The sequence below is a fragment of the Macrobrachium nipponense genome, chromosome 26, assembly GCF_015104395.2.
Source record: "Macrobrachium nipponense isolate FS-2020 chromosome 26, ASM1510439v2, whole genome shotgun sequence".
Classification (NCBI taxonomy): domain Eukaryota; kingdom Metazoa; phylum Arthropoda; class Malacostraca; order Decapoda; family Palaemonidae; genus Macrobrachium; species Macrobrachium nipponense.
Window position 1 is genome coordinate 35429198 of NC_087215.1, and position 23998 is coordinate 35453195.

The 23998-nt window shown below is 35.6% G+C and overlaps 1 protein-coding gene across 1 annotated transcript; it reads right to left on the reverse strand.

Annotated features, from left to right (window-relative positions):
* Nucleotides 1-1209: 1209 nt before the first annotated feature.
* LOC135199634 (uncharacterized) lies at nt 1210-10895 on the reverse strand. Its single transcript, XM_064227794.1, has 3 exons — nt 10861-10895; nt 7731-8198; nt 1210-1300 (listed from the first exon to the last, which is right to left on the reverse strand). The coding sequence occupies exons 1-3, from the start codon at nt 10893-10895 to the stop codon at nt 1210-1212; spliced, it is 594 nt and encodes a 197-aa protein (XP_064083864.1).
* Nucleotides 10896-23998: the final 13103 nt, after the last annotated feature.

Here is a 23998-nt window from a genome sequence, read left to right on the forward strand (position 1 = left end):
AGTTAGCTTTCGTCCTCCAGGAAAACTCACTAAGCTAATAGTTTGCTAATGCAATGTCCAGACTCAAGTACGTGACAGGGAAGCTCCCTCAATGACGAGATGTTATCATTTTCGCTTTTCCGGGCCGTGTGGACAGTGATAAAAGGTTATATAAGTGTTTATTTTCTCATACTTTGGCTTATCTGTTGTTGGCCATTTGCATCAGGTATATTAGCCACACTGCAGACTGAAATACATAAATATAATTTTTGCTTAAATAGAAATTCATGGCTGAAAAGGCATTTTGACCCCCCCCCCCCTCTCTCTCTCTCTCTCTCTCTCTCTCTCTCCTCTCCCCACACCTACCATCAGAATTCCTGAGGCCAATGTGGCTGCCTTATTATGTCTGCGATGTGTATGAAATCATGATGGCCAACGTTGCTATTTTTTGTTCCAGTTTGGTCGGGTCAAAAGATTGACCTTCCGGAAATTTCATGAAAATTTTTCCTTTCAAACTTTTGCCATGAACTTCAGGAACGGATGGAGAGAAGGCAATAAATAAAAAAAGATTATCCCGGGCTTTTAACACTTAAACACAGAAGCATAACAGAAATTTTGGAGAGATGCTATATATCTTTATTTTTTGTAGGATTATCAGTGTTCAGGGATAACATTTTACTTCTCTAGAATAGTGTTTGAAATAATTTTTGTATAAAATGTATTCTAAGATTTTAGGAAGAAGAATTTTACACAGGCACAAACACGAGCGTATACACACAAACACACACATGAATATATATATATATATATATATATATAATATATATATATATATATATATACGTATATATATATATATATATATATATATATATATATATATATATATATAGATATATATATAATATATATAATGTAAGCCGTTTCCTTCAACAATGAGTGGCTCTAGAATAAATGGAAACAGAAGACTTCCTCAACGAAGGCCAATTCATACTCCTAACCAGGTTGTGCATCACTTGTACGTCGAACTCCCTGACATAATGGGACATCCACCTCTTTCTTGGGCATGTTCTCTCGCTTCTTGGAGATTAGGGTCCATTCATTCCATTACCTCTTCTACTCCGTTATGTCAGGGAACAACCATTCTTGCGGAACCTTTCCTTCATCTAGAAATACCTTACTACCCTCGTTAGCTCTCTATCAGACTTTCAAACCTGTACAGCTGAACCTTTATTGTAACCGCATCGTCTCCCGGTAACTTTCCTTTTTCCAGCCACATAACTGATCCTCTATATCCTTAACAAAGCCTTTGCTGAAGCAACTGTCGGCATTAGAATACAAGAATCTTACAGCATATCAGCAACTTGAATGGTTTGCTTCCAAGCTTTGGTCTCGAAGATAAGAGGAGGTACAGGAAATAGGAAACGTTTTGTTTTAAAATAACTGGGCATCACAAGTGCATGAGCAATTAATACGATTTACCTGCGAGAAGGCTATCTGTCAAAGAGTCACACACACGTTACTATATATATATATATAATATATATATATATATATATATATATATATATATATATTATATATAAAGGTTTTTTGCCACGAAGGAAAAAATGAAAAAAGCGAGAAAGCCTCAGTAAAGGATCCGAATAGGACCGAAAGTACTTGGCTATCTCGCTTTTTTCATGTTTTCCTTCGTGGCAAAAAACCTTTATTTATAACATAGCATCACGTTTTATATACTTCGTGATCAAGTTATTCATATATATATATATATATATATATATATAATGTATATATATATATATATATATAATGTACATAGTATGCATGAGTGTATGTACTATATGTACAGAAACTACATATATATATATATATATATATATATATATATATATATATATATATATATGTGTGTGTGTGTGTGTGTGTGTGTGTGTGTATATATACATACATGCACACACATATTTGTACACCAAATTCTGTTTTAAAATCGGTGGGGAGAGAGCAAAATACCTCCTGACTTTTGAAGGCAGCGATACGTTCAGAGAGCAATAGGGGACGTCAATCACCTGTAAATATTGCTACTGATATTTTGTACGAGTTTAAGCGAGAGAAAGATTGACTGTATTTATTGCCGCACAGCTCGGCAGATTTTCACAGTATTTATGAAGTTGTATCCAAATAGGATTTTGTTGCTTAAAGGCTCCCAGAGGGTAATCAAGTTACTGAACTCAATCGAAAGAGACAAGAAAAATGAGAACGAAATTCTCTTCGTCAAAATAAACGATTATATAAAAGCCCATTTTGTCCCAGGTGTCGAGGTCATATCTAGCGTTCCGTTTTTGTTGGATTTAAACTTTTACAAAATATTCGCAGTAGCGACCAGGGTCTGCCCTGCCCCTTCACTCACTTAACATTTCACTATTTTCAAAAGCGGGGAAAATTTTGTTCCCCACACTACTTTTGCAACTGAGCTTATGGTATTTGTTGAATCACTCTTCTGCGAATGTAAGCAATTTTAGTCTCTCTAAACTTTGCATATTCCCAATAAAAAGATTCGTGAGCATTGTTCGAACAAGTCTGCTGAAAACTACAAGCGTTCATTTAAAACTGGTTGCCCAGGTTGTGCTTGTTTAAAACTATTCCTTTCATTTATAGAAATCGAATTCATTCTTTCCCTAACACAAAAATTCTACAACCCTTCTATCATTACATCCACATTCTTGGCGGAAAACAATTAAGAAAATCGTGGCCATTTCTCCCGCAAAAAAACATCTATCTGTATTTTATTATGTTTCTGCACAAAAAACGATGTTCCGGGTTCAATGTCACTGAAAATGACACGTCAGAGTCTCGTAGGTGAATCTGTCAGCGGACGAACAAACCCACTCACCTTTCACCCACTGCTCTCCCTCATATACTAAAACAGGCACCAAGCAAATCGAGTTTTCTATTGTCAACGAAGCTGGACTAATACGAACTCCCTTATTTACTGTCAGTTCGATCACTAAACAAAGGATAGTGCTCCATCAAAGTTCATCCTTGAACCAAGGACGAATTTTGATGACCCACTATCCTTTGTTTAGTGATCAAATTGACGGTAAATAAGAAAGCACGTAACAAGGTTAAATCAAACATTAGTCCAGCTTCGTTTAGTGATCGAATTGGGGATATCTTAGAAATTAATGTTATATGGTAGTACAGGCAGACTTTTTGTGTTTTAAGTTTCTCTATTCTTGTCACATAAGGCTCGGCCCAGATAAAATCTGGTCATCTACACAACCGGTATTAGATGCAAGTACTTACATCTAAGCTCAAGTGTGTTTCATGAACTCTCCCAAAATAGCACTCCTGTTATTATCATTGACAATTAAAAGCCAAAGCGGTGTTAAAATATATTTTTGTACAATGTTAACAATGACTAGGAGAGACTTTTCGGATAGTGCTCCGTATCCCTCCTCAGTCCTACTGAAGAGGGATACGGAGCAGTATCCGAAAGTCTCTCCTAGTCATTTTTAACATTGTACAAAAATATATTTTTAACACTACTTTGGCTTTTAATTGTCAATATTAAAGCCTCGTTACGGAGGTTCATTAGTTAATTATTATTATTATTATTATTATTATTATTATTATTATTATTATTATTATTATTATTATTATTATTATTATTATTATTATTATTATTTTATTATTATTATTCAGAACATGACCCCTAGTCTTATGGAACAAGTCCACAGGGATAATGGACTTAAACTTCAAAATTCCAACGAATTATTGTGTTCATTTAAAAAAGTAACAGAAGTTAACAGGAAATACAGAACAAAAGAAATGTTATTATTAAAGAACAAATCCTACTTATCCTTGAGTTAAAGTTATAGTGCAAGCGTCCACTCGAGAACGAGTTTTCCGTTGTTTGGCCACAGGGTTTATTACAGATAAGAATTTCAACCGAATTCATGAATTCTGCATAAAAAGGATGGAATAGTTACCAATGATTTTCAAGAGTTTTTCCAAGGTCACTCACTGATCATTGTTCTGTCGTTTCATTGTAATTCTTATCACTGAATTGACCTTTCTTTTGATACCCACTATATCTATTGGTGTTGTAATTCAGCAAGATTAACTTAATTAAGCAGGAAATCACAAACAATTATTATTGAAAACTGTCAAAGATAAATGGAACAAAGGATATGGACCTGACTGTTTTCGTCTATTTAGACGCTTTTTTTGGACTCAAAAGTTAAAGGTTAGATATTGAAATATATTTCTAAAAGATCATCTGTCTCGTTCTAATGAGTGTTAGTGAGTCGTTCTTTGATAGTTTGGAATTAGTTGCTTTCGGTGTTATCCTGCATCCTGAATTATAACGATGCCCCTCAATTTAATCATCTTGTCTACACTGAGATCTCCCATTATGTTAGTCATGGGATACACCTTCATCACATTGCACGAGTGGACAGCATCTAATCCGTATGGAAATCAACATGAGATGGAGCACAGGTGAATTCATTAACGACTGTCTTATGAATACTGAATGGAGGTGGAGGCTGCATGCTTATGTCAGTTGATTGTGTTAATTACATTTCCCAATATTAATCTGTTTGTGTACCGCACGTAAAGAAAATCATTATTGAAACTATGACAATATCCGAGACATTTTCAGTTCCTTTACACACATAAGAGCGCGTACGTAGACACACATTATATATATATATATATATATATATATATATATATATATATATATATATATATATATATATATATATATATATATATATATATATATATATATATATATATATATCATATATTCCATAATATCTTTGTGAAGTTTATTTACTCGAATAACGACAATAAGTATAAACCAACCCACGAAACAAAACGCAAAACCCCAACTAAAATTTCAACCGATAAAAACAACTGTTTAGACAAAGGTATTTAATTCGTAAGCTAAATTTGCTCTCAAGATTTCCGGTGCAAAGCAGTATGACAGATTTGGTTCCATCTTGTTGACAGGTCAAATTCCAAAAGGAAACCACCATCGGGCAAACGGTTCAAAGAAAGGGATGCTTAATGTTTGCCAAACCTAATTGGATCCGTCCTACGGCATTTTTACTGCTTAGTCAGACGAAATTGAAAATATACTTTTTTCAAAATACACACGAGTGTGAGTACAATTTCTTTAAGAGTTTGGACTAAGAACTGCCAGGTTCGTGTAGGATTTTTCTTGTAACATCTTGGATAAAACGTTGCGTATCATCAAAAATATTTGACCGAGAGCAAAATTATTCACGCGAAAACGATAAAAACACTCCTATTAGAAAAGAAGCAAATCAAACTGTTGTAATTTTTATGTATACGATGTATATAATTCTTCGCAGAGGTTCTATATACTTAACGAAATACAGTTAATATTTATTAATACTTCGATCTTGAAGAAGACAGGTGCAGAGTGGTAGAAATGTTCACTTTATAAGTTAGAGTGAAGCAGAAGAAAAACGAACCTGTGAACAATAGAAAGAGTAATCCTAATTCTCAAATCTTCTCTTTCAAGGAACCCCTGGGCCACTTCTTAATGGAAAATTATATAGCATATCGATTTGCTATTATTCGAATCATGCTGTAACTTTATACATTTCTTTTGAAACAAACTGACGAAGTTTATACATTCCCGGTCTGATATTCATAATCTTATTGAAATTTCCTTTAGAAAACTACACTCATTTCATTAGAATAAGTCGCAATATGTATCAATTTCTTGCCTGAAATAAGGAAAACAAGCAAAAATGAAAATATCCTGATATTGTATTAGATGTTGCACTGCGAATAACATGAAAGAATTTTTATGATACCAAGAGCACGCGCGCGCACACACACACACACACACACATATATATATATATATATATATATATATATATATATATATATATATATATATATATATATATATATATATATAATATATATATATATTATGAAAAAAAACTTACGTGATTTGTCATTTGCTTAACAACTTCGGTCTCAATGGGGCCTTAAGAAAACAAAACATAATGGAAAACGCCGTTTTAAAGAACTATACAGCAATGCCGATGAATTTGCATATAAAATTCCCATGTTAATCCTGCGGTACATTCTATATTGGTCAAACTGGAGCAATTTTGCAAAACAGAAATGAACAACATACAGAAAGCATAAGAAGACTCTCAATAGCAGTGCAATTCTTGTCCATGTAAGAGAGAATTAATTCTATTAATCATACAAGGAATGAAAAGTTGGCTTCCTCAATTTTGTTAGAACGTAATATAACTGAGAAGCATTATAAAAGAAAATTTTTAGTAAGGATGTGAACAACCGGCATGTGGTACATGAAGTTCATCCTTTTATTTTGAGACACATAACCAGTAAAGATTTGAAGTAGTGAAGTTCATCTGATTCAAGTGACGACAAACGATACGTCTGTCAGGTTCCCCTAAAAATACCGTATCAGCTCTTTTGAAAAGCGAGCTTTGTAAACGACAAGAGTTACCCTCAATCAAAAACAATGATTACTCCCACCATCTTCAGTATGAGATTTGCCACAGAGTTAAGTTGCTTCAGTTACATTGCCCAGTATTTTTGACATTTTATATTTCACCACTTCTCACCTCAATTCCTATCGGGGCTGAACTAGGACCTGAAGGGCATCAGGAGCGTCTGTATTCACCCCAGCAACCTCGAAAACTATCGATTAGACACTAATATCTGTGCTTTTATTTATTTCTAATTGTCACCCCCTCCTACCCCCTTCTCACCCCCCCTTCCAATCAGGACTGAACTTGGACTAGAAGGGCATCAGGAGTGTCACTATTCATTTCAACAACTTCGGAAACTATAGATTAGACACTAATGTCTGTCGTTTCCAATTATTTTTACTTGTAATCCCCTTCCCAATACCATCTCACCCAATTCCTTATTGTGGCTACGGCTTGATAACTATTTTGAATAATGCAATTAGCATCAATAGCCTACATTTCAAATCTGAACCAAATCGGCCCAAATTAAAAAAGTTACAGGGGTCCGGGATGGGGGGGGGGGGGGGGGTGGCGGGGTAGAAGTAAAATTTTTTAAGGGGATATATATATATTTTAGAAAATGTAATTAACCTATGTTTGAACCCTATGTTATCTTAACCTCTGTGGTGTAGACATTCACTTGGAACAACAGACGTGCTTTTCCATTAAAAAAAAAAATATATATATATATATATATATATATATATATAGTATATATATATATATATATATATATATATATATATATATATATATATACACATAGATATTTTAACATGTACAACTTATATATATATAATATATATGTTACGCAAAATGTGGATAATTGTCAAATGTGTACATTTTGCGAGAAAGTTGCAAATTGTACACATTTGGAAATTGCGCTTGCCAAATGTAGATAATTATCCACATATGGCAAAATTTTGCCATTTTAAAAAAAAAAGCAACCGCATTTTGCCGATTGTACACAATATGAAACAAGAATAAAAGAGAATTAGTATTTATTGTTCAAACTAAAATTAGTATTTATTAGTATTTATTGTTCAAACTAAAAGGGATTGACACTACTTTAACACTTAAATATTGCTACAAGAACGACCAGGGTGGCAACGAAAGTTACATTTTAACAGCTTATTTGTGCAGGAGCATCTGGAAGTTGTGCAATTTGTTTTACAGGCACACTTCACATACCCTTGGCCTCCTGTGTACCTGGTTACAGCGGTTCTCAAAGCCATTTCAACGTCAGGAACCTCATCTGGGGTGAGGAGCTTCTCCTTAACGGGGTCTATGTCAGCTGCCGTGCACCGGGTGGTTATGCGTCCTTCTCTGCAGCCTACCTGGTACAGGTCCTCGTCTCTCAGCAGTACCACAACCATGAGGTTCCAGCTGTCACTCGGCCCACGATCAAAGTCGGGAACTTTCAGCGTCGCGTTGTCACCCACTTGTAGGGCACTTAAGAGGTGTTTCGTTCTCCTTGTCATTCTAAGTGCGGTTTTTTCTTGGCCGGCTGCAGCCAGTTGCCGAGCTTCAGCGAATTGCGGGGCCTCTTCTCCATCTCGTTCATCTTCTCCTTCCTGTTCCTCCTCTCCTTCTTGTTCCTCTTCATCAGCCGCCCCTTCGGCTTCATTTTGGAGGATGGTGTCTAAATATTCTTCAGTTCTTATATTGCCGAGCACTATTAGGTGGAATAACAGTGGATACTAGGCCTACCTTGGGTTCGATCCCAAACATGACTTTAAACGGACTTGTTTTTATGGTTTCATGTTCCGAAATGATTATTTGCCACTGGACAAAGTGGACCCCAACGCTCCACCTGCTGGACTTGTTTTCGTGCATCCAAATTTTTAATTTGTCTTGAATGACTCCATTCAATCTTTCAACTGCACCTTGGCTTTGTGGGTGGCGCGGCCGACCAGTGACGAGCTTAAGTTCAGGCCAGAGCGTAGACAACTCTGATATAACGGCATTCACAAACTCTCTCCCGTTATCCGAGTGCAGGATAACGGGAGCGCCAAGGTCAAAAATATTGGGAGAAGCGTGTTAGCAACCTCCTCAGCTCGTTTTGATGTAAGGGGCCGCAGCACACAAAACTTGCTGAAATGTTTGAAAATTGATCAAGTCAATTTGGCATCAAGAAAAAATAGTCTCGCTTCTAACAGACTTCACCACCAGACCTTTATGTACTCTACGTTTTTTCTTCTCTTGACACTCAATGCAAAAACTTATGAACATCTGGCAGCACTGCATAGTCAAATTAGCCCACTTCTTTTGTCCTTCTTTGAAAGTTTTCTTTTCACCGCCATGACCCACAGCTGAATGCGCGACCGAAATGGCCTGATGAACTTCCTCAAAGCACACTTTAAACTTGAATTCAGTTTCCAATCCTTTACGCTTCCGAATAAGTCGGTCATCGTCACCAACTCTGAGAATTTCGAATCTTTTTTCATATTATAGTCATCGCTGGTTTTAGGCCCTTCCTTTTCAATTTTAAGCAGCTGAGCTTCCACTGTGCACGTTTCTCTTTCCGAGGAATGACCACATTGTCATGTTAATATTTGGCAAAATACTGTTGCAAAATCATGTTAACATTTGGCAAAATGTCCTTGCAAAAAGTGGAAAAACTGCCAAATGTGTACATTTTGCAATCAATTTTGCCTATTGTGCACAATCGGCACCAAGCGCTGCAAATTGTACACAATAGGCAAAATTAATTGCAAAATGTACACATTTGGCAATTATCCACATTTTGCGTAACATATGTATATATATGTATATATATATATATATATACATACATACAATACATACATACATACACACACACACACAATATATATATATGTAATAAATACATTTTAGAATTACATAATCTGTAAATAAAAACCCATGACCTGAGGTCATTAGCATTAGGAAGGTCCTACGTGACCAAGGCAGATCTAGATTACGCTATGCGATGTCTGCAGTAGCCTGATTTAGGTTTGTTTGATATGTCAGCTTGTTGTATATTATCTATCTTTTCAACACGCCTTCCATGGGAAGCGGTTGACCTGTTAACCTACGCCGGAAACTTGTAACTTCCGAGCCGGCGGACTACGTATGTTTTCATGTGAATCGCTGAGATAGCTAATTTTCGCTATCAACGTGATGCTCTAATAAGTCAGTTCATTTCTAGCGATCAAACATATCGGTCTCCCGACCGAACTGTCTCTCTTATTATGGAGTTACAGAATAAAGTTGTTGTACCTTTTTCAACTTATCCGTTTGAATCATCTCCTTAAGAAGAACCACTCTACTAAGATATCACATAGGAGAAGGAAGGAACCAGAAATACTTACGAATGACAGTCGTAAGGAAAAACAAAGTCTTTCGCAAAAGCGAAAGACTAATAATTATATATATATATATATATATATATATATATATATATATATATAATATATATATATATATATATATGTATATATATGTAGGTATATATATATATATATATATATATATATATATATATATATATATATATATATATATATATAACTACCCATGAATACGGTCAAGTACATAACACAGTTATTAACGAACAATTTTTATGTTCATTTGCTTAATAATTTCCTCAATGATAAAGCCATCCAATTTAAAAAGACCGAACCCAATATTCATTATGTCACTATGATGAAATTTTATGAGCCGATTCTAAAACGTTACGTTTTGTATAATCATTCCAAGGAATTATGGACCTGCATTTTTGTCAGTCAATATGATGATCAAAATTTATTTCATGAAAATATACAGCATTTTAGGTTTGAATAGTACTGACACTATATTGGTGCTGCTATCACCTTATATTTAGATTTCTGCCAGTCTGCCCAATATAGCTCATTCAATCATTTCATTTTTATAACGCTTACATACTTTGGATTTGTGAGTGTGTTTTAGTCGTTTCTCTTACAGCTGCTCTAAATTCAAATGTTTCTCCTCTTCCCATGTTAAGTTTTCTTATGAAAAACAAATTCTCTTCCCTTGTTCAGCGCACCGGCAAAATATGTGATAATCGCACGAAAGTACTTAGCAATTAGTTTTTCATTTTCTCCTCTTCGGCCGACCTTGCATCTTTGCTATCATTCGCCTGAGTATGCAGGATTGCGCACACGCACTCATAGAAACATACATACACATACATATAAATATGCATACATACATACATTATATATATACTATATGTATGTTTGCGTGTTGTGTGAGTGTCATATCTGTCTACGAATATATGCGTATACGTGTGTGTATGTGCGAATGCGATATTGAGTTATCGTCGTCTGTCACTCACTTTTCCGTGTTCTTTTTCTCATGCTCCGACTCCATGTAGCTAAACGATTTTTTATAATATTCTTCCTTTCTCTCTTGGGCATATTCTGAATTTATTCGTCATCTGTGTGTGTGTGACTTTCTCTCTCTCTGTATATATATATATATATATATATATATATATATATATATATATATATATATATATATATATATTTTCATGGTGTTTCGAAATAAGAGCGGCCCCCCTCTACAGCATAAACTAAAATTGATATGGACAAAAGCAAAAGTAATTCAGAACGGGTATTTATTTAAGTTTCTCTCTGAGTATTTAATATTTTGTGTAGCCTCCAACTGCCTGTACCACAGCCTGCATTCTTGAGGGGTATGATTTCAGCAAACTCCATTTCCCTGAGCACTTTGGTCACCTCTCTTTACATGTCGTCGAGGCTTGGTATACCATCATAGTTCACTGTGCGCACTTCAACATGATCCTTTAAAATACTACCAATGTTTTCACACACATTAAGGTCAGGGGAGCTACTTGGAAATTCACTTGACGAGAAGAAATCGATACCACTGTTTCGAAGCAACTCTTGTGTCTGAAGAGCTTTGAAACATGGTGTCTTATCATGTTTCAAGGATATTTGAAGAAAGGAAATACTCCACCAGTAAACACAGTTTCTCTGAAGTATTTGCCATTCCATGACTGTCCTTTTTCTTCAATGATCCACATTAACCGTTTGGCTGTGAAACAGAGAAAAATTCCCAAGCATTCAGGAAATTTCACAACTTGGTGATAACGCACGTCATCGCTGATATAATCCAACTTTGCAGCCCAAATGATGTCATTTTTATGATTATGCTTCCTGAATGTAAATGAAGAATTCATCTGATGCGGCAACATGGAAAAAGTCAGCTTCATCTCAATCTTTAAGAAATGAACCACAAAACCATGCACAGTCTTCTCTCTGTTGCTGAGTGATGTTGGGCTTGCTGATAACATGAAATGGCTTGATACCAGATTTTTTCAACTCACAATATACAGCACTATAACTTCTCTTCTTTCCCCTCTTTGTTTCTAGTTCAAGCACCTATTTACATAAAGACTTTCTTGGTCTACCCACTGCATCAGCTATGATGTCTTTTGACTCCTGAGAAAGGACTTCAGACCTTCCAAGATTCTCACTCTTTTTGCGATGACTGTCATATGGATTTTCGTTCCAGTTTCTTTTAACAAAGGATTAATCTCTTTTAATGTTTTTAACTATTCGGGAACGTGAAATGAAGGATGTGCCAGCATCAGTGGCCTCTCTAAAGGTTATAGCCCAGATTCGGTCAATCCATGTGATTTCCTCTGCGTCGTTAGCCATGGCTGTATCTAACTCAGTCAGTCTGAAAATACAAGATACGTGAAACGAAAAAGAGCTTAATAGAAACTTAAGATAATGTACTTGGAGAAAGGCTATAGCAGAAAACTTCATAACTTTCCATTTATTCTGTGGAGGGGGGAGGGCTCTAATTTCAAAACACCCTGTATATATATATATATATATATATATATATATATATATATATATATATATATGTATATGTATTAATTAAAGTATGTATATATATATGTATTATAATATATGATATATGTATATGGTGATAATATATATATATATATATATATATATATATATATATATATTATTATATTAATAACGGGGCCACCGCCTCCGTTATTCATTCTGGTAGCGAAAGCCATAGTGGCAGGCAAACTTGTTTGGTAACACTTTCTCTCTCTCTCTCTCTCTCTCTCAACTGGCAACAGCTCTCTCTCTCTCTCATTTCATTAGGTCATCAAATCAGAGTCGGAACTACAAAAATATACATTTACTTAAAAGTAAAGTATTAATTGAATAAGTCAGATTCTTACAGGATGATTAAATGGAAAGATAACTCAAAGTTCAGATAACTCAGATAAACCCCGGTAATTAACAGTCTATTCGGTAATTAGTCACACCATTTCACTCTTCTCCAGAATATAGTTCCCTCTACCAGAACCACCTGTTCCCTCCACTAGAACCACCTGTTTAAAAGAGCAGGAGGAACAAACTATAAGCATACACAATTGTAAATACAAAGTCAAAAGATTAAATGAAATAGAACATCTTTACAAAATATCAAAAATACAGTCAAGCCACACCTTTGGCTAAAGCACAGTAATTCTTACCCATTTCCAGCCAGTTTCACTTCACAGTATAAAAGAAACGTTCGCTGAGCCATCCCGGCATCTGCCTTCTCTCCCCTTAACGATCTCTATGGTTCTGGCTAATTACATGCTATTATGAACGGACATAGCTTGTACGAACGCACGAATTCGCACCCACCGTTCATGCCCTGTAACTGCTCTAATCCAGTTTCAAAGTCGCCTTTGACGAACACCCATAACGACAGGACGAACGTTGACCTACTTAGGTAAGGATTTTAAAGTCACACCATCCAACAAGACATATCAGCGTTCCTAAGCTGTCGCTCAGACACTCAGTCTCCAGGGAAGTTAAAAACGATGATTCCCAATTTCTGAGATGTCAAAGCATATGACTTACAACAATGTCTCATACATATCATATTATCAACTTTATTTGTTACAGCAGCTCGGCCAACATCCTGGCTAGCTCCTGCCTAGCCACAGGTCACATAAAACAGCTCAATATATAAAAAAAACACATTGGCCGGCTCATTAAACACAAAACATAGCAAAAACTGCACGTCTCTGGCAGCACAACATTATGTCTATCACACATCATCTCGAAAAACCTCAACCAGGGCAACAATAACAATTGGGTGTAGAAACTTTTTCCATCTTGAAATATCGAATCTCCCTCTTTGTCTGCAACTGCAACTGCACAGACTCGTGAAACACGCTGTAGGAAGGCGAAACGTCTCCCAGTGGAAAACATCCAATGGCTCCCGTAGTCCAGAAGCGCTGTAAAACCCCGTAGACTCGTAGAAACTCTTGTATGTGGAACACAACAGCAACATCTCTGCAACGGATGGTGGGCGTCTTGCTAGCATTGGGGAACGATATTTATGGTGTGTTTCAGTATGTTAGTCAAAAGTCAAGTCATCGGTCAATTAAAAAAGAATTAACCCCAGACATACTTCTGTCAAATAATGACCTCAAAAATTCCCAGAAATACTAACTGAACGTCTCCCAATTACCCCATTAAATATGACCACTGAACTACAACTCGTGAAGCTACTCCATAGGATCACTAAATCATAAATATTAAATTCTCCAACTCAATTCTTCAAATTCATACATTAGCACACACTTCAGAACTCAGACTCACAGAAACTCCACGGCCTTCTGTCATCACATTTCAAACTCAAAAATTCTCACAAAAGGAAAAAAAAAGAAAAAGTAATGAGCCTGAAAAAAAAAAAAAAAAAAACAAAAAAAACACGTAACAAGCCCAGACCCAACTAACACTGAAAAAATGTTCTCTCAAGTTCTGATATTTCAGCAACCCACAAAATCAGTAAAAACTCTCCAATGTCTAACACCAAAAAACCTTTTACTGCTCATATAACTAATTTCAATGAGACGTAATGTCAAACGCCCATTCATGCAATTCACAAACCCCAACAAACTACATTTCCCGTAGGAAAAAAAAATGCTATTTAAAGCTTAACCCCAATTACATCTCTCGTAGGAAAAGGAAAAAAGAAAAAAAAAGAAAAAATAAAGATAACAACAATAAGTGAACTTTCCCCATCACACAATATATATATAATATACATAACCCAACTTCTCCCCATAAATGCGATAAGTATCGTCACAGAATTCCGCCATCGCAACTTTTTCTTCGATCGGAAATGGCCGGAAACAACCCCCTTACGTAAATACATCTCCGTGAAATGCCAAAATCAGCATCTCTCAGAATAGTGCAAAACTCTGAGCAATCAATACTGAAGGAAGAGAGTCAGCAACCGGACTCGTCACAGCATTTTCAGCAAAAAAATCCACCTGCGGACACGTCAGGTGCTCGAACTTCAATATAGAAATGTCTAGTCAGACTTGCAACTTCGGGAACCCATGATTCTCAAAAAAAAAGTTCTATACTGATATCACGTAAGCATATTTCACAAAATATCTCCAGGATATGATTAACGTGCTCCAAAATTGTCCTCAAAGACATAACTCTCCCAAATGATACTGCCCAATTATAAACAATTATCACCTATTCGGGATAAAACTACGGTAAACTCACAATTCAGCAATTATATGTCGCCAAAAATAACCCACTGGTGAATATAAAAAATACGACATCTCCATAGAACTCAAAAGAACTACAGAACCCCTCTCTAGGCTCGTAAAACCCCAGAAATTCAACTCCAAAAATCATAACCAAATATATATATATATATATATATATATATATATATATATATATATATATATATATATATGTATAATATATATATATATATATATATATATATATATATATATATATATATGTATATATCACCATATTAATAATAATACCACTCCAGTGATAAAAATGTTTCCTCCATTTAATTAATAACCCCACAGCGCCATATTCCCTCTATCTCACCAATAATCACATGTGGAATAAAACAAGTCTCCAAAAAAGATTATTACGCTCCAAGCAGGATAATCAAAAATGAAACTCCATCCCCCCTAAAAATGCACTCAAAGCATCTAGCTGACACACTCAAAAATATTGCCCCATATCTCCTCATAAAGGTGTCTCCATTTGCTACAAAAATGGTTGCAAAATAATTGAACTAAACATAGCTCTCACCACCATAGGCCTAAACTGTGGAATATCTCAAAAAAAAAAAAAAAAAAAAATCAAATGGCCAAAATATTATATCTCCAATCATATCTCCAATTCTCCAGTAAAATAACTCAATGTTATAGTCAAAAACTATAAACTCTCTGTTTAGCATAACTGCTGAGAAAGGGCAAAAATTCGGCAAATAAAATTGCCCGGGAAATTCCAGAAAAAATCACCAGTGTGCCATAATTTATTATAACAAAACTCCAAATTCGAAGTGTCTGAGCAAAGACTTCCCCATATGCACTATGGCATAGGCCACTAGAAACTTAACCAAGTTTCCTATCTCTGGCAAAATTGCAACAAATACAATTGTGCAAGATATATATATATATATATATATATATATATATATTATATATATATATATATACATATTATTATATGCTGCTATTTTAATAATGCATATATCTTCTCCTTGATTGTATAAAATATTAGAAAAGAGTTTTGCAACATTTCCAGATTCCTTATTTAGCTAAGAGTTATAGGATGTCTAAAATTGTATGTTCAGATTTCGCATAACATAATGTAAAAGTTAATATAACATAAAATGTGAAAAGAGAGAGATTAACTTTGTTCGTTCCAAGATAGAAAATGTTTCCCTAATATGTCAACGCCTCGAGGTAAGAGACCCAGAAGTCTCCTATTCTTTCCACAACTTGTCATCACCTCAGAGTAAGATTTCTCGAGATCTCCATTGTGTTTTGGATGCATATCAATCTTAATCAATTTTACTCGCTTGACTTCTGTTTTGGAACATGTAGAGAGCATCCAACGTACATGACTGGTTTCAGACGCGTACTTCTTTGTCAATAACCACGTGAAGATTTCACGATTTTTCTGTAAAGTTACGTCATATTAGAAGCTTGTAGAAAGATTGCACCATCTTTCGCATGTCCAAAACAATTTGAGCCCGTCAGTCTCTTGAAGTTGCCCATACAAGGAGAGAGCGAAAGCGTTCATTACAGACTTTGACTACTCCCTGGCGTTCAGAGGTCACTTCCCCTCTCTCTCCCTCTTTCTCTCCCTCGCCATACTCGATATTAACGTAACGTGAAGATTTTATACATAATCATTGGTCACTCGTGAATTTTAGATTTCAGATTTCTTAGAGGTATTTAGTATTATTTAGTGTTTTTGTGGAATCTCAACAAACATTGTACAAGTGTGTAACGGTGCCTTCTCTTTTGTGAAATATTGTGAATTGGTGAATTTTTTGAACTAGCTGCAGTAGAAAGAAAATTGGTACAAAGGTAACGTGATATTTTAAGTTTATTAGTTGCAACTAATAGTTACAATGGTTTGGTGAAACTTTAAATTTTTACCCATTGCAAATTTTTGTGTTTTGTGTTTGTTTCATTTGAAGTGATTTTTTGTGCAATTATCCATTTTTCTTATTGAAGTGATTTTTTGTGCATTTATCCATTTTCTTATTGAAGTCTGTTTTTATTTTACGTTCTGTGTGATTGGTACTCTTTACAATTTTGGTATTTTACACATTTTTCTGCGTTTTCATTTGCATTCACAACTTGATTGACTTAGTTGTTTTCATTAATTAATCTTTGCACATTTAATTGAATTTAACACTTGTGAATTAATTTGCATTTACTTAGAACTCTTTTCAAATTTCATTGTTGTTTAGCACTTGTGAATTAATTTCCAAATTCTAATTATTGCCTAATACTTTTGAATTTTGATTGAATTAATTTTCTTGAATTTTGTGATAAATTAATTTTTATTTAATTTTACTTAATTTAATTCAAGAATTAATTAAACTTAGCTTTGTCTTCAAGTAACAGTGATTTCCCTGATATTGTGAATTTCACTTATAAATTTTGAGTTTGATAATAAATTTTTGTATTTTAAATTTGTATAAGTGTTTTCTTTTTCACCAGTATACATGCATATCAGGGAAATACTAAGACTTTTAAAGTTGTTGATGGAGTGATGCCCTTTAATTAATTTGATTACCTACAAGATTACCTCACACCTGTTTTGATGAACTTAGTCTGATTTTCTGCAATACTGGTAAGTTGTTTAAGGGATCACTGTTACCTTTAGAGTATTCAGTCGTTTAGTACCTGTGATGAAGGTTCAGGTGTCTGGCTGTTGTGAGGTAACAATTAATGATTGGTAAGTGTAGTAACCAGATACTTGGCACTTTGTCACAATATATATATATATATATACATATAATATATATATATATATATATATATATATATATATATATATGTCACTTCATTGACCTCATTTCAATATTACATAAACTAAAAGAGCGTCTATAGAATGCGAAAAAATGGCATGTTTTTTATGACTGCCAGGGAAATATAAGTCTAACTCGTCTCATTGTTAAAATAAATCACAGCCGCCCAGACATCTCACTTTTCAACCCTTAATGCTGAAAAGTGAGACCCCTAATGAGTTCCTCCCTGGACAGAGTCAGTTGCGCATTCGCATACCGATCTGGTATCCCGAGTTCGCTCCCAGCTGCAACCAGAGTGGAATGTAATTTTGGTGATTAGAAATTCATTTCGCGATATAATGTGGTTCAGATCCCACAATAAGCTGTAGGTCCCGTTGTTAAGTAACCAATTGGTTCCTAGCAACGTAAATAAAAAATTTAATCCTTCACGCCAACCACAGGAGAGCTGTTAATCAGCTCAGAGGTCTGGTTAAACTAAGATATACTTGACTTTTTTCAACCTTCAAATGCATCACAAATCAATTTAGTGCCAAAATAGGTTCAACATAGTTTCTTCCACTTAACATACTTTTCAAGTTTGTAAATTCTTTGAGAGGCTGTGAATACAATAACCCTACAGGCATACCCTTTGAGAACTTCTGCATATCTATTAACGCGTCCTTCAGACAAAATCCCATGTATATCCGTCTCTTAAGTCTTTAGTGTAAATACCCTATCCAATTCCATATAATCCCCTTTAACGACCTCCAGCGGTCATTAGTGCTTCACGCCATCCAGTCTCGCTGGCCACCAGCAATGTCACCTGCATTGTCACAACTCATGGGAAAAGTTTGGGATGAATATTAAGCTCCATACCTTCTCCTACCGCCAGTGTGTAAAAACCCATAGGGACGTGATAACTCATTAACACATTAACACCACCGCTCCAGCAGCCGAGCCCTTGACCCTGTCACGTCCCATTTAACTTTGACCTGACCTTTTCACACCTAGTAACTCCGCCCACTCTCAATCTTTCTCTCTCTTCAGCAACGCCCCATTCCATTTTTATGAATTGTGACACTCATTTCTGTTGAAATATTTTTCTCTTACAGCACCTACCAGGGGATTTGAATGATCCCTTTTGACGGCAGAACAAAAGAAGTCGCCATTTCAGAAAATCCATGATGGCAGCCGCAAATGGGGATATAAGGGCCTAGGATTGCCCTTACCAATCAGTACAGTAGGGAGCCATACCAGAGGAAAGAGGCTCTTGCCATGATAGCCCTACGTCTTTAGCTATCACTTGGACCTTTGTTGTCCACCTTTAGAGTTGAGAGAGACTCACATTGCCCAGTGTCTTGGCTTACACTTAAAGCCAACGAGCCTTTCCTTACACAGACTCATACTTCAGAGGAATTCTACACTCAACACAACAACCACACTCTTCCATCCAGCAGCCTGGTGCAATCAGCAATCCAATCCCACCCCTACTAGCTCCTTTCTTTGGCAGTGAGAACTGTATTTTGCCGAGAGAACTGTATTTTCAATTTGAAACCAGTGTCTATAATCCCAGCTCCCATTCTTTAACCAAATTCTCTAACACTATTAATATATACTCAAAACCTCCCTTTTGAATTTGTTTCCCCAAATTCCCAGTCCAGTGAAACGTGACCTAGTGCAGTGACATAAATCTCTTTTGCCGTAATAGTCATATTTTCAACAAGTGATTCTAGTTGTGCTTTCTTGGTGTCAAGCTGTCGAGTAATATTTTTTGCTTAAACCATTCACAGAAGTGAATGAAGTTTTGCTTTGCGCTTGCACCTCAACAGTAAAGATCTTTGCAACATACCTAGTGTTCAGTGGCTACAACTCCAAATATTTTGCAGATTGTACCAACAGTGCTGTTGTGTCTACCTGTGTCATTCAAATGTTTTTAAACAGAAAGTTACAAAACGAACTACTAAAACAGTGATCACCGGCAGTACTATTTTGAGCGTTTTCTTAGCTGTTCTGTATACGACCAGTGTTAACTTTAGGATAATTTTAGCTAATTTAGTTATCACCCTCGTACGTGGTGTGGCACTAGTTAGTGTTTGTAACCTTGTTTAACATAGCCTAAAGAGCCACGGGGTTCAATAGTAAGCCCCTGTATTATCCCTTGCATTTTGTAAAATTGTACTTAATTTCACTGTTTCCCTTTTTCGTTGGCTCTACGCAGTCACTGATTCAATTATTCCAATGCTGAGGCACCCAAGTTGAGCCAAGTCATTGCTTTAGTCAATCAAATGTTACTTCAACCCTTGGACCCAACGAGAACGCGGCTGGCACGCGATAATACATATACTATATATATGTGTGTGTGTGTGTATGTATTTATATATATTATAATCTAGCATCTTTGTTAATTACACATACGTGAAAAATTGTTGCCTATATGTGAAATGTTATTGTAACTATGAATTTGCTTGTGGGTAAACTTTCTTCCATTAATATATGTATCATAACCATTCCCTATCTCTGAAATTCTCGGATAATATTTATATATATAAATAATAATCTACAGGTGAGCCAAACTGAATGGGTAAAGATGTGCACAAGTGTGTATGCATGTGCAGTGTTCATATATGTTTCAATTCCTACACAGTTTGGGTATTCACAGGATGACAAACATGTACGCGTGTGTGTAAAACTATACGCGTTTTTCATAACGATGATTCCAACTATAATAACAATAAAATAGCAATTCTAATAGCAGCTGGGAAAAAGGCCTTTTCTCGAAAACATTTCATGAAATAACATCGCAGCACGGAAGGCTTGGTTTTTATTACGCTTCTCTCCATTCTTCTCACTCGTTTTGTCTGCAGTTTACGGGGTGCATTTAATTAATTGCCAAATGAGGGCATGAGTGAAGCACAGTATATATATATATATATATATATATATATATATATATATATATATATATATATATATATATATATATCCCTAAAAGATATTCAAATACAAAATAAATGAAGCTAATTAACTGAAAATTGAATCACACTCTGGAGCCTGAAAATGGTTTTGCAGTTTTAACCTATAAAAATTCGAGTAGCTTTGAAGTGCTTCGATTTGTCCCTGACATACTTCTATTCTATTCGACTTTACTTTGACAGGGACATCCCTTCTTCAATTCTAATTGACTTTGCACCAGCGCGGATGCAACCGCCGTGTGTGAACAGGGTCTAAGCTGCGAGTAGATGAAAAATCTCAGTTATCAAAAAATCCCGTGAAAATATTTCCATTCACCTCAAAATTGTGATAGGAATGGATTTGAGCCTGATGGACATTAAGTGATATTGGAAACTACCGCTTCTAGTGGTTCCAGTTTTTCTACTTACAAATTCCGTGCAAATCTCACTAGTTTACGATTAGATTCTTTGAAATCAACAAGGATCCGGTCAACTCGGGTAACATCGTATTTTCTTTCGTTTCCGTGGCTTCCTGTCAGACTGTGTGATACCAGGGGTGCGGGTATGTATACACACACACATACACACACACACACACATACATCCATATATATATATATATATATATATATATATATATATATATATGTTTTTTTTTATTTTTTTTTATTGTTTATAGGCTAGAGGAATTACCATCTAGGCCTTCCAGACTACCAGAACAATTCCAACAATGTATCTTCTATATCCGAAAATTTCTCGCTCTGAGACCGGCATTAATTTCATTACGGTTCCTGTTGCCTTTTTAACTATCTTTAATCGCGATTCCAGTTCAATTAACTTTGCACTCTTTTCAAGGAACAATGAAGAACCACCACGACCTCTAGATAACTCGGAATATATTTATATTTACTCGTTGTGAGCTTTATTTAAGCACAACGTGTAAGCCCTTTACCATTTTTATCACTAGTGTATTAGTTACCGTCATAACTTCTCTTACAAGTGAATTTAACCTGATCATACATCTTATTATTACTCTTCGTTCTCCGGACTTCAAAACCCTCTTGGGGTTCTACTTGCCGCTGTTTATGATGTGTACTTCATTGTCTCTTTGATAGACATCAAACTTCACTAATTTCCGTGTCACTTGTTGCTTCGCTATCCGTACCCGATTCAGTTACTGTAGCTTCTCTCCCATTACTGTTGTCCGCCTTTTTGTTCTTCTTCCATTATCAAATCAGAGTGAGCCGTTCATCGTTCGAAAGTCACTAATCCTTCAAACAATGTTATAGTATTTCGTCCGACATAAATCTCTTCTTTGCTCGGTTTCAAAATAATTGCGTGACTAACTAACGTTGCATACCCAGTTGATATGTGACACGATAAATTTACGTTCGTCGCCATCTAGATCGATTCATCAAAAATCCTATTTCACATTTCGAACCGAAAATTTATATCCCCCATTACTTCCAATAGAGTTTGATGGATGCCGCACACGTTCTCATCCATTACGTTTTTCAGCGGTAGTTGTGCAAGGCTTTTGCTCCAGTTGTTATATGGCGTTACAGTCTGGAGTGAAACGGTATTAATGAATACAAATGTCTTCTCACCCTCAGGTACATCTCAAAGGAACTCGGCCTTAGGAGCTATTTGTTACCAGCGTTGATGATTTAGAAGTCGTCGAGTTCGATTCTTCTACTTCTGCCAAAGTTATTATTTCAAGCTTTCCATTTCTCCCGTCTGAAAGTTTTCTTCAGCTAAACTAACCTGATTTCGAACCGAATTCGCTCTTTGGGAAACTTGACCTCGCTGCCGTGATACGCATCTTGGTCTCGGGGTTTGATTAGGGGGAAAACTTCCGCAACTTCTGCGCGTCTTGCGGTCATCATTTCTGTGACCTCTTGTTCCGTGGAATGAAAGATGAGAGGAAACTCTACAATCGGTCTCAAAATGTCCAGGTCTTTGAAGATTTAAACAAACTGCATGACGTCGATATCTGCTTTTATTTCCTTATCTGTTTCCTGATCTTCGTCAGCTTTAAATTGATTCTGTGTTACCTTTCCTTCCGTGCCTTTATTGACGACCATTACCGAACTAACCTCGGCTAAATGAAGAGCGGGGATTTAGGGAGGGATTCGTTCACTACTCCATCCGGTTTCCGGGCATGATTGAAGTTATTCACGAGTATTTCCGGTAAACGCACCGACAAAAGAGCACTGTCAGTCATTTCCGCTACATTATTTGCATTGAATTTTCCGTCTGTTGCTCACCGTGACGCTTTCAATAATTAATCTCCCATTTCATTAGCTCGAACAAAAACGGCAGGAGCGTGTTTAATGTATCAGCACTATGGTTATCCGTTAAATCTTGCTGAAAAAGCCTGGTTTGGCCGAGGACAGCAGCCTTTCCTCACAAATGCCAGTTCATTCTCGTATGGTGGCTCTCCTTTGTAGCGGCCCTTGGGCCCCTACATCATTCATATACAGGGTTTCCATAAAGTCCCAATACCTTTACAAGCATATATATATATATATATATATATATATATATATATATATATATATATATATATATATATATATATATATACACACACACAGGGTGTCCATAAAGTCCCAATACCATTACAAGCATTTATTCCTGTAATGGTACTGGGACTTTATGGACACCCTGTATTATAAAATACTGTGAATGGCCAGGAAGAAAGTGAAACACAGGAGTACAAAATTACTGCATCGTAACAATAAAACAATCTCAAGTTTCCTTGAAAACCCTTAGAGTAAAAGCGGAAGATCTTGCATTCCTTTCTTTCACTCTCCTCGTAGCCATAAAAATATGCTGCATAAGTGAAGCCGTCAATCTTATAGCATACATACATACGTACACACATATATGTATATATATATATATATATATATATATATATCTATATATATATATATAAATATATATATATATATAGAATATATATATATATATATATATATACACACATTTTCTTCCAGGTAATTAATTCAATGCTTAGGTCAAGTGTGGCATACCGTGTAACGAGACACCCACATATTTGTGTGGGTATATTTGTATATGCAAATAAATATTTGTGCTTGCACACAAGTAGTATGCGGCTGAACAATATTTACGGCGGTCTCCATATTACGCATTACATAA

Coding starts and splice junctions, on each gene's coding strand:
- LOC135199634 (XM_064227794.1), bottom strand. CDS start 10,895: ATGGAGTCGGAGCATGAGAAAAAGAACACGGAAAA. Junction 8,199..10,860: donor GAGAAAAAGAACACGGAAAA/GTGAGTGACAGA, acceptor CGGCAATATAAG/AACTGAAGAATATTTAGACA. Junction 1,301..7,730: donor AGGTACACAGGAGGCCAAGG/GTATGTGAAGTG, acceptor TAATGCCGACAG/TTGCTTCAGCAAAGGCTTTG.